Source organism: Lissotriton vulgaris, chromosome 7 (assembly GCF_964263255.1).
Source record: "Lissotriton vulgaris chromosome 7, aLisVul1.2, whole genome shotgun sequence".
NCBI classification, from domain to species: Eukaryota; Metazoa; Chordata; class Amphibia; order Caudata; family Salamandridae; genus Lissotriton; species Lissotriton vulgaris.
Genome location: NC_141695.1, coordinates 596,850,353 through 596,867,503, shown reverse-complemented (window position 1 = coordinate 596,867,503; position 17,151 = coordinate 596,850,353). Strand labels below are relative to the sequence as shown.

The 17,151-nt window shown below is 42.8% G+C and overlaps 1 protein-coding gene across 5 annotated transcripts in view; it reads right to left on the bottom strand.

Annotated features, from left to right (window-relative positions):
• The window catches only part of EXOC7 (exocyst complex component 7), a 404,713-nt gene that overhangs the window by 333,487 nt on the left and 54,075 nt on the right, over nucleotides 1-17,151 (bottom strand). For all 5 annotated transcript variants that reach the window (XM_086930707.1, XM_086930709.1, XM_086930711.1 and 2 more), the window contains exons 3-5: nucleotides 4,746-4,930; nucleotides 3,874-3,979; nucleotides 3,301-3,517 (exon numbers count right to left, since the gene is read on the bottom strand). In XM_086930707.1, the coding sequence (XP_086786833.1) occupies nucleotides 3,301-3,517; nucleotides 3,874-3,979; nucleotides 4,746-4,930 (508 nt within the window). The remainder of the gene's footprint in view (nucleotides 1-3,300; nucleotides 3,518-3,873; nucleotides 3,980-4,745; nucleotides 4,931-17,151) is intronic.

The following is a 17,151-nucleotide window of genomic DNA, read 5'->3' as shown; positions in this document are numbered from 1 at the left end:
GTCTTGTTTCTCAGACAGATTGACAGCAATCGCTTCTTGGATGACTGCAAACTTTCTCCAGCTGAATACTGGGAACTCAGAGATTATGCTCTTCAGGGATGCCCTTTCGCTCTCGTCTCCAGAATGGTGCCTCCCTCCCCCGCCCGCCGCGTTGGGCATTACTCCCATCCCTAAGACAGTAGTTAAGAACTTGGGCGTCCGTCTAGAGTAGACCAGAAACTTACCATGAAAGATCAGGTGTTGCCCACCGCTGGTTCCATATTCCATATGTTGAACCTTTTACGCAGAGTTGTTCCACTCCTTCCACTCTCTCTACGAAAAACATTTGTTCAGGCACTAGTGATGAGCCGTCTGGACTAATGTAATGCCCCCCTGATTGTAGCTAGCAACTCTTCTCTAAAAAGACTCCAGGTGGTACAAAATACTGCTGCCCGTCTTGTTTGGAACATACCTGTTTGAACAGCTTTCCTCCCCCTCTTGTGAAAACACCATTGGCTACCTATTTGCAAGAGAGTCAAATTCAAGATATGTTGCATTGTACACAAAGCTTTGAATGGCAGAGGACCCGGTTATTTGAAAAAAAAAAACATATTCCATACCAGCCAAATAGATCCCTTCATTCAGGGGGAAAATCTCTGCTTGTGGCTCTGTTTTAGGAAAGCCCATACAGGTGGCAAAGCTTCTTCGATTTAACCCCCCCATTACTGGAACAAACTCCCAATCCATCCTGAAAAATGTTCAGAATATCTTCTTTTTAGAAAACTTCTTAACACAGAGCTCTTCGGAGTCCTGATCTTCTGGTCTGTACCGTCTGCTATGTTCCTCAAAGCACAGAGATACCCCTTGGGGGGGTTTTAGGCGCTTTATAACAAAATAAAATAAGTGAAAGTACAAGAATAACTTTAAAGACTACGGTGGTGGACTGTTATTCTTATATGTTGGTGAGGCCAATGTAGCCTTGAAGAGACAATTTTAGTGCATGTTCTACCTGAAGACAGTTTGCTTCGAGAGGAAACGGCACAGACTCTACACGGTCCAGCGTTGCAGATACAATGACCTCATTCCGAACACTTTATTATAAAAATGGAAAGTAGATTATGGAGAATTAAGGGGTCAAGTCGGCCAACATGATAAGAAGACCTTAATTAGGTGGCGCCCACCACAGTGGTATAGATTTATGAAATTAAACAGTTTTTAGGCACACTTTTGCAATAAATCTAGGCAAGTAGTCTGCAAGTATATGATCTCTCTCAAAAGACCAGGATGGCGAAAGACACTTTTTGCTGACAGTGACTTAAGGTGATCACAATTCACTCTAACCCCTTTAAAACAAGCATTTGCAAGGTCTCATTAGTGAAAGTTAGAGCTACTGGCACTGCAAATGAGAATGCTTATTAGTTATGTTTTTTGGGGGGGTTCCGGCCTCGCTTTTGTGTTTCTTATTAGAACATATATTACCAGAAAGTTTTATGAACGCGATATTACGAGTAGTCCGCTGCATTAGGAGGTTCATGCACCTTGCTGCCATGTGCCAGGGCTCTAGAAATCATTAGTTTTTTTTACATTGCACATTAAAGTAAATGAAGCTGTAAACCAAGTGCTGCCATTGAGCAATGGAAGAATGATTCGTTTTTTTTACATGGCACATTAAAGTAAATGAAGCTGTAAACCAAGTGCTGCCATTGAGCAATGGAAGAATAACGGGCAGCAAGAACATTTTGCTGTATCAGACTCCAGAAGTCCAATGCATGAAAAAGTCTCCATTTGACCATTATAGATTCTACTTGAACGTTTACATAACCACCGAACATTTTCCTTTCAAATTAGGAGGGAAGCTAACCTAGCATAAGTAAGCATTTTATAAAGGATGCCGGGCAAATATTTCCTATTGTATGATAAAACCTCTCACCCATTAGCATACCTCTGTGAACAACAGTAAATATTATGTTACCTCAGGAACTAGTGTACATTAAAGCTGCGCAGAACTGTGAATACGTGAATTACTCAATTCTCATATTTGGATTAAAGTAAAATTAATTTCATAACACCTCTTCATACGTCTCAAAACATAAAGGCATTCACAGCAGGACTAATAATAAGCTGTCCAGTGCCTATCGTACAAACATGCAAAGCTGGCTGTATTTCCCTGACAAGTAATGACACAGCACCTACCTGGACATAAATCCAAACTGGTAGCATTGTTGGCGGAAAAGCATAATCTCATTTAGATGAGAAGTGTGTCACTCGTCCTGTTAAGAGTACTATACAAGTGAGCCAAATGAGGTTATATTGGTGTGGTATAACAAATGGGAAGATATCATTTGTTCAAGTTCGGAGTCTCTGGAATACTAATTTAAAATCTTAACTCATGGTGAAACTGAATTTTAAATTACAATTCTGAAAATGCCAATTTTTGAAAGTTGGCAATTTCTTGCCTTAGCCATTTGGTGCTGCAGCCGGGCCCAGGTCACATGACTGGGTGTAGTTGGCAGTTGGGATTTATGTATCCCTCTTAAGCACCCACACACAATGGGAGGTTAGGAGTGACTGAATGGGCCATCACTAGCAGGCTGGGAGGGAGGAGCTGGGCGCAGCCTCCCTTACACCTGAATAGGCTGTGCCCCATCTCCACACAATGGGCTGCACACACCCTTTAGTTAGTCTGGAGTCAGGGCAGAGATGGCAGGGCATCTGTTCACTTCAAAGGCATGTGTCTCGAAGCTTCTCCCCACTTCAAAGTCCCAACTGTGTATAAAAGAAGGACCTCAGCCACCTCCACTTCAGTACACTTCTGGACCTGTAGATACTCTGCCAGGAAGAAGCACTGCTGTGCTGCTGAAGGACTGCCACACTGTTGTACTACTACTATGCCGCACTCCTTCTGAACTGGCCTACTGCCTGCTGCCCTCTTGCCTGGATGAGGAGGACTGGACCTGCATCTCTTGAAACCAGAACCCAGACTGACTCCATGATTCCCCCAAGAAACACACCAGAACAATTCACTTTCACTCATTCAATGCAATAGTAGAATCTAGTGTCAAGCTACGTCGTACAACAGAACTAACTCATGGGCTTTTCAACAGAAAGAACAATCTACTTACTTCAACTACATTGTTCAGAAGTACTATATCCTATAGCTATTGCACAGAATGTCTAATACAGATGTTCTAGTCCTGAAAATAAATACATATTATACTACATCACTTCCACGTTCACCTCTTTCAGTACAATGGACAAGTCTGTGTTTCCGTAGAATGTTATTTTCCAATAAGGCCCAAGTGAGACAGATCTACTATTCACCTTGATTCCGTCCAAAATCCACCAGCCAGAGAGAGATGCAGATGACGTCCTGCAGTACACTTTCAGGAAGGTGCTCTAGCGTCAGCTCCTCTTCTCCATCATCCTCAACGCTGATAAGGTCAAGGATCATGATTGGTGGCACAGCTTTGCTATTTCTGGTCATCAGACTCCGGAACTCTGTCTCTAGGGACTCCTTTCCACGTTCAAACAAGGACTTCTGCATAAAATAGAAAAACAAGTTATATTAGAAGACGTGAAAAAGCATATAAGCAGAGAATTGGCTAAAATTGAGTGAATATAAAAATTATGCAAGAGAGAAACAAGTTATCGAAGGTTGTTATAACAGACATGAATAGGTGCACGAGCTGTAACCAATCATACATGTGAATAACAGGCAATCAGTAAAGGAAGGGGCTACAATACTTAACATTGCTCCCTCCCAGAAAGAATGAAAATGAAGCTGGTTTCCCAGTACTCAGTCGAGAATTAGGCTTATTACCACCATGCTACATTGTGAAGCTGGCTCTCTTTGTCTCTAGGTGAAATTTAAGCTACCTCCTCAGAAATACAAACCACACGATTCAGTTCTGGGCTGTCTGGATTGTTGTCCTGGAAATACTCCACTGCTCGTTGGATCCGTTCAATACAGCCTAAGTACTCCTCCAGCCTCCCTGTAGGCCTGCAGGGGAAGGAACACAACAGTAAGCACCAGGGTCACAGGGAAATGAAAAACGTTGAATACCTTATTAGTGTTTGTTACAGATATCTGGATCAGGCGATAAACAAAGCCATCCTAATGGCAAAAACTAATCATTCCTATTCAGTGCACCGTGTGACAAAAGCAGAGCAGGGGTCATGATTAGTGGTATGCCAACAGGCTATAAATAAATAAGAAAGATATTAAAATTCATCCAGAAATATATACAGCTCTCTCCTCTACCTCTTCTTCACACTATATTGCTTTAAGTTCTCGCTTTACAGACAAGCACCATCATAAATTCATTAAAGTCTCAAAGGATTTGTGGTGCAAACTAAGCACCAGTTCATTGGGGAGCTGGTAGCTCTCCAATGGACTTGGTCAAATCTGTCATTTTTATGGGGTCAAGGCTTCTCAAACAGGAGACTATGCTCTAAATGTGGCCTCCAGAACTATAACACAACATCCTCTAGAATTTTACAACAATAATCAGCTGGCTCTGACCACGGTCTTCCTACACTGTTCAGAAGTTTGGGGTAACTGGGTAAGGTACACCAACAGCCCTCCTTTGTGCTATTGACTCCAGTACACAATTCCGGTCTTGTGCTGTTGTACTGAATTTCTTATCGCCAGTGACTTTACATTACGCAGCACTGAATCTTAGATACAATTCTTTAATTTTCCTTCAATTCTTCTAGAAAATATTGATTATAAACATTCTACTCTTAAGGCATTGGGGGTTACTTACCCTTCCTTAATGATCCTCTCTGTGTCATTAGCCACATGATAATAGCTAATTACATGGTCCAAGCACAACAGTGTCTTGTCCACATTCTCCTGAAGCCGTTGCAGGTTCTCTGTCTGCTTGTGCACCGGGATGATGGAGTTCTCCAGCTTCATAAGGCGACTTTCAAAGGAGGACAGGATTGAGACCTTGGAGTAAGAGATTTGAAGAAAAAAAAGGTAACTTAACTACAGCAGAGGGAAGATGTCAGGAAGTGTGAATGAGGCATGCAGGGCAAGACCTGAGGGCAGCATAACTTTTTGCTTTAGCCTAGGACACAAAAATCAAATAATCATTATCTCATGGTGAAGAAAAGGAGGGAAAACCGACAGGAAAATCGGCTCCAACACTGTAAATAACACAAAAACATTGATAAAGCGACCAGTGCATATCTAAAGCGTCAGTAAAAGTTCTTCGATGAGGACAAACAAAACTACCTAGCACAGGACCAATGCATCTCGCTTTGACAGCAGAAAATCAGGTCCCTATTATTTTAAGTGAGGGGACTAAGTAATTTCTATGCTTCTCATTATCAAGTTACAGGGTTACAGATCATTAAAGGGCACAATTAGGCACAAGTAGAAACAACATGTATGTAAACATGATTAAACAAGCCATTTTCTATAACCCATTAAATGCATTCTAAGAAGGTGGATGGTGGAAGTATCACAGCTCTCCTTGACGTCACTGGGTTCAAGTCCAAATTGGCAGGATTTTGAAAACTGGTTGTGGGCAAAAAAAGGTGGGTCATTGTAAGTGCAATAAAGTCAACAAACAGCATTTGCCTTCTTGAGGATGTGTGTGGGATGCAGCCATAGCTCTACAAGAGTGTAATGATACTCCTCTCAACAGCACTAACGTTGGAAGAGCCAACTGCAGCACAATAAAGGACCATTGCTTTTTGTAAGCTTGGCTAGAACATTGGAAGCACTGTGATATTGCAGTCCAGGATGAGTTACTCTGCACTGTATCTGCTGCTTGTGTCTTGTGCTCAGAGACGCTGATAGCGTTTGGGGGTGAACTTTAGAACAGGTGCTGCATGACATGCCAAAAAGGAGGATTTTAAGGTGGGCCTGTTCTAGGATTTGTATCCTGGTGTTTTATTTCTGGAATTTTGTCAATTTCTTGTAAGGTAAAATGGGGGATAGTGGTAACAGAGCATAGAGTGTGAAAGTAATGTATAGTGAAGCATTTCAAGGAAATGTAAAAGAGAGGGAAAAGACTTCTTGTCAATGCAAATTAATGTACAGTGGATGGGGGGATTAAAATAGTTCAAGGGAATGTAAACAAATGGAACAGACATCTAGTCAAGGGCAAACGAGAAAGAAAGTGGAGGAATATATGAAAAGAAACTCTGGCGTTTTACCCTTTTGGCCATGCCAGTCACATGTAAGTGACTGATACTTTACATAATATGTGGAAAGGTCATTTACGCTCAGATTTCTTAAGAAAGAAGAGAGTATTAGTAATGTGGAACAAAGTATGGTTGAAAGTAGTATTGCAATAACAGTTCAACTGTGGCAGGCAGTGTTCGAGATCTCATAAGTTAGATGTTCACCTAAGAGAAGATTACTGGGTGACTCTGGGTCACTGTATACCATTATTCAACTCAATTGCTATGCAAGGTAGTGAAAGAAAAAACATTAAAGAGTTGAAGTCATCAGATGTCCGGTCTGATGCCAAAGACCAGAAATTAAACATCCCTTTCAATATATACGCGCAACCCACCTGACATTCCAAGGCTTGATAATTGCTTTCACCGTCACTGCTTGGAGAATTGCCATCATCTTAAAGTTCAATAGTTTCATGTCTCATTCTCATGTACTAATATTATGGCTGTAATCTTAATGTGCTCCAAATAAAAGTGCGCTGTGGTGACTAACCGATGCATGCCACGTTTTAAACCTTTATTAAAAAATAAAATAAACACGGTACTACTGAAAATAGTGGGTTGTTTGTAACAATGATAGGTATTTTGAATAGAGAACTTAGTTCAAAACGAGATGCAAGGGAGTAGAAAAAGCAGTGTATCTATTTTGAGGTGGGAACTGTAGGCCTTACTTATGGTGGAAATAAGACTGGCGATTCTGACAAAATATTGCTATGGGCAAGTGATCAGTTTGCAAGTCGTAGAGATAATATATCAAAGGAATTTGCACAAAACTTTTCAGCATGCAAATATTTTTCTGGTAAATTGAATTTAGGAGGGGTGCTGTACCAAACTGTTTGAAAGTAAAGGCTGTTTGTATATGTGAGCACAATGGAACAGTTCGAGGTAGATTTAGACAGACTGTGTGAGCAGAATACCACTGAACTTTGAGGTCCTGCTAGTCTTCTAATGAGGCTCTGAATTGCTTATAGCAGACTTGCGCAATTAGATGTGGAACGTTGCAGGTGGACCTTTGCATTAGCAAAGGCTACCAGCAATTCAATAATAGGGTGTGGCATGCAGCATGTGGAGCAGCTCACTAAGCAAGCCAGTTGCAGCTACTGAGGACTGTGAGGCTGCATCTGAAGGTGTTGCGAGCTTGATGCGATAAGCACTGCCAGGGAAGAGTTGAGTGGTGCATGTGGTCGCAGAAGTGCCCTGCTTAGTGGCCACTGCGGCTTGGTACCTGCCTTGCTCTCCGAACGAACCACACGCTACCCTCCACTCGCACTCCGTAGCTTATGGTCCCCTGATTGGTCCAGCCTCTCCCCACCATTCATGACAGGCTCTGCTGCAGGCCAACAAGGATAATAAGGTTACCAGAAGCGGATGCTGCTGTGTGCATGTCCTTCTGAGTCGGAGGGGCCCGTCAACTCTCTTGGGCGCTAGCTTGCTGCCCCCCCCGTCTTCTCCCCCCCCTCCGCAAGTTCCTAATTAGATGGGACCTGCAATAGTAAGGGCCACATGGCCTACCCAGCACCGTTCCCTAAAGACACTTTCATTCCAAAAGGAAAGTCAGACCAGCGAATTACCAGTTTTAACATTGGCCAATTGTGCATTTAGATATTTAATCACTTTTCATGAAATAGCAGCCACAATGTAATCAGTGCAGATAAGAATGGCCCCAAAAAAAGGAGGAAGCAAAAAGATCTGAAATAAGATGAAACGCCTCTCGGGGAATAACCAGACCGAGGGGGGGTAATGGAGTTATGACGTGAGATGAGTTGGTCACCATCTTAAAGTCAGTGAAAACAAATTATATATATATATATATATATATATATATATATATATATATATATATATATTATACAGTTGATCCCAATTTATTAGACTGAGCTAGGAAAAAAGAGTGAAACAAAAACCGTTGTGTATTTTAGTGAATTACAATTCTTTTGATTACAGAAAGGTTTGCATAAAGAAGGACTATATCTTCAGAATGTAGACATCAAGTGATGTACCTTCACCATCCAGAATGCTAGAATGCGTAGTTTTGGGGGAGGTGCTCATTGAAATACAGCAAAGATAGTCGATCATTATATTCTTTTCTGGAAAAGGATGGAGGTTAAGGAGAGCATGACCTTGGGAAGTGGCTGTAACAAGTGATTGTGGTGTCTAATTTAAGACAGTGTGGAACTAGAGAAGGTGGGGCAGCAAACAGAAATCTGTGAAGGGTTAGAAATAGTCTCCAAAGATGCGGTTAAAGAGTATCTTAGAAGGAGTAGAGTTTCAAGAACTATCAAATCGTTAGTGCAGAACTATAAGCAAGTCAGTTTAACGTGGTCAGAGATGAGAGCTTAGTGACTCCTGAAAGCACAAATGGAAGCTAGAATACCAAAAGGAGGTTTTTCTAGCTCCAAGAGAAAATGTGCAAGCATAAAAACAATCTTGCAGAGCAAGTGTCTCTTAACGTGATCTCAATGTGCTTGCAAAAATGAGAGAATATTTGAAGGAGCGAGCTGATGACTGCTATGCAAGATTGCAAAGAAACTTGTGAAATAAATTAACATGAAGATAAATGACTGTAGAGAGCAATATGTCCTGGTGGGGGAAGTGGATGCTAAGCTCTGGCCTTCTAAAATAATAATTCAGCCATATTCACTAAAGTACAGCAAGATAAGAAAATCTAAAGTTAATCTGGACTGCTTGACACTAAATGGTAGGGTAAAAATTGACAATGAAGAGAAAAAAATGTTGTAATAGTAATTGTATTTATATAGTGCTTGCTACCCGTGATGAGGCGCTGAAGTGCTTTTCGGCGAGTAGCACGTTACTCTGCAACCCAGAGTAGATTAGTGATGGGTTAATTTAGGGAAATCTAAATTGTTAATTCGAGAAAAGGACATAGGAGTTTGTTAGTTGGATTGAATGAGATAAAGGAGGGATAGGATAAAGGAAGAGAAGTGTATTGCAGATGAGCAAAGAATGTATAAAGGGTATTATGACGATGAAATGCATTTCTAGGGTGTTTTCTTTGAGGTAGGAGAGAGAGTTAAGAGGTAAATGGTGGGATGTCAATTATTTTTCTGAGTTAGATGGTTGGTTGCCGAGCTTGACTATTTGTTAGGTGCCCATCTGTTTATTATGAAACTAAAGGAATAAAATGTCATTGTAAACACAAAGAAACATTTCTGTGAGTTTAATCTGAAAAGTCATCACATTCAATATGAATATTTTGTTATGGGATAATTCTGCTGTGCTGTATTTCAGAACCATAATCCGGACTGTTTTGAACATGATGGAGTTTTAGGTATGTGAGGAAAACTTCAAGTTAATGAATTAGACAAGTATACAGAGAAAATGTGGCATAACAAAAATCTACCCCCAAAATATTTAAAATGGGTTTGGGCTAACAGTCCTGTAAGGTACTAAAGTATGTATGATCTCTTTTATTTCCAAGTTTATGTTCTTTGATGTGTGTATAAGAACTAAGAATTGCGGTTAAGCACTTCCTTAGCTAGTGATACCACAGCTTGCTCAATCATGTCAGTGGGTCCATTTTGTATTGGTTAGGGAATTGCAGGCTCGTTGGGGCCTGATTTAATTATTTTGTGGTTTGATATAGTGGTACCAGGTCCAAAATGGATAGCGGAATGCTTTACAGAGCAACATGTTTATTGCTTTGACATCGGATGCAGAAAATACGCATTCACCAAATGCACTCAGTAACCAGAAGTAAAAACAATTTTCATTTGAACTTACCGGAATAACACAAAGGGTTATATAAATATGCACATGTAAAAAAATAGTAACAGTTGTCAGGTTTTTACCCATCATCAGCTGGATGATTTAATCATCAAACAAAAGTCATGTGAAGTAAAAACAATTCAAGTTTTACTGTTGTTGAATTAGCAGATATTTTAAATGCCCCATCGAAAGGATTAGTGTCAACTGCAGGGAAGGTGTTGTTAGGTGGAAACAAGTTCCATATCCTTCATGCACACCTTAAGAAGCCTTAAGTGTTCTTTACGGTTGAAGACAAGGGATTCCACAGGAGTGAGATCTCCAAAGGAAGGAGCTTCCAATTGATACAATCACCTTATAAGTCATGTATTGAGGTATTCTGTAATTTAATATTTTGAACTGTACTGTGTTATATTGCAGCATTTATATAGCATGTACTACCCCTATGTAGGGCGCTGAAGCGCTTGCCTACAAGCCTATTTTGTTAAGGTCATCCCATATTTCATGGTCATTGTGAGATTTCAATAAGCAGTGGTGAACTATATTAAAATTCTCTAATGGACAGTGGCATGTGGCAGACCTCTTCAGTCATTCCATGCTTGCTCTGTTGGTGATGGGTGGTTTATTTGCTGTGGACTGGTACAGTACTAGGTGACGAACATGACCCTTAGCAGCTGTGTCTAATATAAGAGTGTTAAGCTCTTTATTATACCGCCTGTATGAACTATAAATCGACAGTCAACAGCTGAGTGTTATGGTATGAGTATGGATTATATATTGTACTGTAATTGCATAATTCATATAGCACTTACTAACCACGAGGAGGTGTTGTAGCACTTTATGACAGGCAGCACGCTACTCAAAAACCCATGGTTAGCATTTTATTTTCATTATTGTTGGTTACTGGGATTAGTCTTGCTCTCTAAATCCCTTCGCTGCTCGGCACATTCCCCTGCTGTGCTGGGGATAGGGGGGGCGCGCACAGCGCTCCCATGCTCATGACTAGCTCAGCTCGTCATGAGCTACAGTGCTCCTGTGCTCATGACGAGCTGAGCTCGTCACGGCAGCACCCGTTCCTTTAGAACGCTCAGCACAGCAGGGGAATTAGCCCAGCGTGCGAGCGTTCTAAAGGCCATGACGAGCTCGTCATGAGCACCGGAGCACTGTAGCTCATGACGAGCTGAGCTCGTCATGAGCATGCAAGGTGTTAAGGAAACCATGCCAGTTTCTATGTGATAAAATCACACCCAACAAGAGTTGTGTGTGATTTCAGCAGGAGAGGAGTATATGTGACTTCATGCACTGGCTGCAGGAGATCAGATATTGTTGGGTTGCTGGGGTATAACTTTTAAAGGGGAGACTGTGATCTTTAAAACGAGGTGTGGGTAATTAGTGGAGATAAAATAATAGGGATTAAGGCAAACATACATGTGACTGCGTATGCGGTGCACAAAGAGTGTTAGGCATACAGAGGAAAGGAAGGAGAAAGTCATTCAAAAGAAAAGGAGAGTCAACAACCAGACGTTTTAAATGGAAGTCTGTTTTCATGCAAGGTTTTTAGGACTTATGTGGAGGATGTTTGAGACTGCATGCACACTGTAGGAATGAACATTATTTGCCTGGGATGCCATATCATGGTCGGCCATGAGAACATCACCACCCATGGGTTAATGGACTTAAACTATATAGTTTCATTTTCCCATAAAATCTAATGAACGAACACCGCAAAACAGGAATGATGTATTTTAAATGTTTGTGCTAGAGAAACTGCTCCCCTTTCCCTCTGATGATCAGGGCAGAATGAAGGAAAACACATATTTTAACAGTGTTTAAAACAGAGTTGTACAGCTGGGTATGCTACAGTCTGACATCTTGGGGTTTACACTTTCAAGATATAATACAGAAACTAAGTGGCCAATAGCAATGTAAAAGTAATTTTCCCTACTGCTAGCAAAAAGCCAACTATTATTGAGTTCAGATATAGAGCACGCAGTTGTCCAGTACAAGCACTGAACAAGGCACCAAGTATGAGGGGAATCAAAATATATTCACTGAAAAAAACATAGGTTTCAGGCCTTATATAGTTAGGAATTAGCATTTAAAAAACCTTTGAAATTCACTCAAAAAACTATAAGTTTTAGGGGTGTTCTAGTTAGCTGGACATTTCACTCATACAAAACCATTGAAATTGGTCCTATATAGTTAGTTGTACTAACTATATTTCGGGCACCCGCAATCCACTGCTGATGATGTCACATATTACATCATTCATGACATGTTCAGTGATATCAATGATGACATCTCAAATGACATCACTGATGACATCATCCAGTGAATGCGGTTTGCTTCGTTATTTAAATATGCATTATATATATAGCAATTTGCATTGAAGAATGAGTGGATATATAAAAATAAATATTTGGATGGAGGATTTAGTAGCAGTGTAATTGACTGTTTACTTTACCAATTTATAGTGTCTCACTGAATATAGTGGATAGTGACTAAACTGTGTGACTATCTGTATCACTTTGTCAGTTGTTTTGTAAACTGGTTCTCCAGTTGGTTACAAGTTATGTGAAAGTCTATATTAGTTATTGATTAGTTAACTGAGTATTTATATGGGAGAGTGAATGTGTGTGTGGTTCGGTGGGGGGTGTGTGACTGCCCAAAGATGTGTGAATAGTTGATTTAGTAGATATATGAAGTTAAAACTACATGTTCTAACCGTTGTTTGGGTCAGTGAATATCTTTATGGGTGTGGTGATGAGCAAATATATTGCTCATTGGTACATGTCCAACAAACTAGAAAAATAAAAGGCAGTGTATTTGTCAGTTGTTGTATATAAATCAGTATACATAAGACTCAATGATGGTGTGAGTGACTGTATGGTTAACTGTATACTTGTAATAATGATTGTATAATACACTAAGTATGACTTCCTATCTTAATGAATAGATGAAGTGGTTTTGTATAAGTGTGTAGCTAAGTAAGTATGTAAGTATGATCCATTGTTTGCATAAGTGAGTAGGATAACTTCATATGTGAATAGGATGTGTGCTGGTGTGTAATGTCGATATAGGTGTATAAGTATTTTTGATAGTGTTCTATTGTTCATTGACAGCATGTATGAGTGAATCTACAGGTAAGTGATTAGATGTGTGTATACATCTAGGAATCACTGAGTGGGTTTTTAGGTACTTGTATTGCTGTGTCAATGGATTCAAATATGATACTCTGTATTTTACAATGAGTGATGAAAGATTTTACTAGTGTATGAAAAGGTGTATGTGATTGTCACGTGGATGATGTCATCAGTGATATCATTTGAGATGTCATCAGTGATGTCACTGACCAGGTCATGAATGATGTAATAGGTGACATCATCAGCAGTGGATTGCGGGTGCGCAAAATATAGTTATAGGAGCAATTTCAATGGTTTTGTATGAGTGAAATGTCCAGCTAACTACCTACTAAAACTTATAGTTTTTTGAGTGAATTTCAAAGGTTTTTTAAATGCTAATTCCTAACTATATAATCCCAAAAAACCTATGGTTTTTTCAGTGAATTTCAAAGGTTTTTTTAAATGCTAATTCCTAACTATATAAGGCCTGAAACCTATGGTTTTTTCAGTGAATTTCAAAGGTTTTTTAAATGCTAATTCCTAACTATATCAGGCCTGAAATCTATGGTTTTTTCATTGAATTTCGAAGGTTTTTTAAATGACAATTTTTAAATGTATTAATTGTTATTTTTTTTATACTGATTTACTACATTTTTGCAGGCAGGTGTTCAGAGGGCACTCCCCCTTTTTACAACACTGTGCAGTGCAGCTCCATGGCACTTACTGGAGATACCTGTTGGACGAGTTCCCTCTAGCGGACCTCTGGATTGAACAGGAATTAATTCCCCAACTTAAACTGTGCAAACGCGCCCTGTAGAGTGTTCTAAATTGGAGGGATTAAGTTCCCTTGCATACTGGGGGCCCCTGGGGGCCAACTAGCCCACCTTTATCCTCTATTATGCGCCACAGGGCTGCGTTGCTTTTCCCATGGGGCGGCCATCCTCGGGGCAGTGTAGAGGGGATTGGGGCCCCCCCAACACTTCTTTATTACTATGCCCCTGCGATTTTGTTCCCCAGGGGGTAGTTTGAGAAAAAAAATTGGGGCCTTGGGGGTCCTTGTGGGACCACCTGGACAGGCCTAGGGGGTCAGGGTGTTTCTACCATGCCCCCTTTTTGTGTTCTACATGTTTGTTTTTCTGCTTTCTTGTGCCTCAGTCTACCGAGGCACAAGATGGCTGCCATCAATTTCTGTTTTGGAGTGTTGACAGACAGTGGCAGCCAATCAGCATGCAGCTCGTGCACGGGAAGGTACGCGTACGGTATTCTTACGGTGCGCGCACGGTGCGCTTATAGATATATATATTTTTTCTCCTTTGATTTTCTCAGGAACTACTGGAGGGATTTACACAATTTAAGCAAAAGGGTGATCTGCGAATCAGACTCCACCATTTTGCCAAATTTGGTGTAATTCGGTTCAGCGGTTCGGGCTGTAGCAGTGTCTAAACGTCCTATGGAAATTAACATGGCGAAAACACGTTTAGGGACCCCCTTTTTTCTCGGCCCCCGCTTGACGAATCTACCCGAGACTTTCAGGGAAGGCGCGGAACGGACCATCTTCTTTGAGAAATTCGCGGAGATTAATCAACCGGCGTAAAAGTTATTCCCAATAGAATGTTGCGGATTTCCTATGGAAACTAGGTCCTAACTATATATACCTACTGGCAATATGAAATGGGAATTCTGGCTGGCTAAGGATTGCGCCAAAGTCAGACAGAAACCACCCCTCTAATCAGGGCAAGGGAGTCACACGCCAAGATAACCCCTGCTCACCTCCTTGGTAGCTTGGCACGAGCAGACAGGCTTACTCAGTGAAGTAGTGTGGCTCACTGGTTAGAGGCGGCAGACCCGCGAGCAGAGGACGGCCCGGGACCAGGGTTCGATTCCCGGCGCGGCAGGTTTCTGGACCAGGGTCAGCGGACTCGATAATTCTCTCGCCTCGGTGCCCACTCTGATCAGCGATCACACTCGGCAACTCTGGGCATTAGCTTGCCTCATCTTCACTAACGGCCCCACCAGACCGCCGGGGATGCCTGGTCTCACCCTGGAGATACCCATTAAGGGTCCATCTCTCAGGGAAGCCAGGAAGGGTTTCGCAGCGGTCGAAGCGCCTTGGGACCCTCCGGGTAAGTAGTGCGCTATATAAATGCCTATATATTTATCCCGGAGGCAATGTGTAAAGCGTTTGCGAGCGCACCCAGCAACAACACCAGAGGCCCACCACAAAGGAAACTCCACCGAAAGGTATATATAAAAAAATAATCTTTGTATTATACCACAAACGTTAGATAATAAACATATACCTTACAAGGTGCCATGGGCACGGGCAGAATTTACAGGGGATATAGGTACAGGACAGGGCCACATGGACCACTGTCAGGAATAATCGGTTTTAGAATTAGCACGTAGAACATAATCATACTGTAGTACCAAAACAGCACATATAGCACACAACCAGTACTCACCGGTATCAGGTATGTACCACCTACGCAACCCTAACCACCTTAGGAGAATGCCACGCAGGGAACCAGGACTCTCTAGTAACGCCTGTACTAAAAAGAACAACCACCTTAGTATCACAATACATTTAGGGGTAGAGGCCTGAACACATAACGCATAAACGTACATTCAGCGGTGTAGGAAAAAGCACATGACACATAAAAACACATTCAGAGGTGCAGCACAGAACAATTGCGCAGCATCACATAGGCCACAACCTGTGGCTGTTCCCAGGCCAACTGACCTCTCATGGGGCTAGGACGACCCGTGTCCCAAATGTCAGGGCAGGCTGCGCAGGCAGCCAAAGAGATTGCGCAAAACCTAAACGTGGCAGCTGCCCACTAAGTGCTGGGCAGCTGTAGACCTCCTCTGGGCTTCCACAGGGAAAAGGGGCCCAAAACAACGTGGGAACCTGGAGCCTCTTGTGGGCTCTTGCAACCAATGTGGCCCCATCGTTGGAGTCCCCCCTCTAGGGACTCGAAATCAATAAATGTCCCCTGAGCCTCGCGTGGGCTCCAATTAATAATGCCCGTCTTTGCAGTCCGTCCCCGGGGGACTCGAAATGACAGAAATGCCCCCAAGAGCCTTTGTGGGCTCTGCACCAAGATGGCCCCTTCGTCGGAGTCCCGCTCGGGGGACTCAAGAGACACAAATGCCCCCGAAGCTGCTGGGGCTAAAGGGGGAGCGGCCTACTGCCTTCCCGGGCTGCTCCAGGAATAAGCTCAGCTCCAACAGGGCCTTTAAAGAACAATGGTGCCCCCTTGGAGCCTCCGTTCAACAAAATGCCCCCTTGACCACTGGTGCGGCCCTCTGTCAACCGGAGCCGCTCTAGGAACCAAAGGAAACTGCCCCTTCACTCACCGGTCTGCTCCTGGGGCAGCGGCTGCATGCGGGGGCTCTCTGCTCCTCACACCGGAGCCCCGCCTGTTCCTCCAGGCGGCAGCTCCTCTCCTGCGGCTGCGGGTGCTCTTCTTGCTTCTGGGATGTCCTGGGAGGCGGGGTAGGCTCCCGTGCTCCCTCTCACCGACACTTCCTGCTTCCTCCGGGGCTTTCTCTTCGTCCCGCAGCTGTGGGGCTTCCGGATCTTCTCGGGCCGGAAGCCAATCACAGCCGCCGGCGGTGAAATCTTCGGGGAAAATACAGGGTAGGGTCCCGTTCTATAGGTTATGGAGCGTGGGGAAAATGCAGGGTGGGCTCCTGCTCCTTAAATAAATAAAGGGATGGGCATAATAGCGGCAGTCAATGCGAGGTGGGCACCCGCGTCGCTAATCAGCATACAAAGCGGGATTCCCACGCCGAAGAATCCCTCAAGAAAGGCAGCTCAGCGCTACAAGGGGAAACAGCAGAGCTGCTTCTCTCAGGCTGCCCCCAGGCGCTACAAAAAGGCCAGAGTTGCAAGTCCAGGACAAGTTCTGTAGGAAGGTAGGCAGGGGGGCAAGGCTGGGCCCAGGGGCCAGCTCACTGGGCCCTCCAGGCAGGAAGGCAGTCCTAGTGGCGGTCCTCCTGGCGCCCAGCAGCAGCAGGCCCCCCTTTTCTGATCAGGAACAAGATAACCTCTTGTAAGGGGACACAGCCCACTTTTATACAGTGAAAACCTTTGTCTGGGTGTAGGGTGGGAGAGAAACCAGTTGCAGCTGGT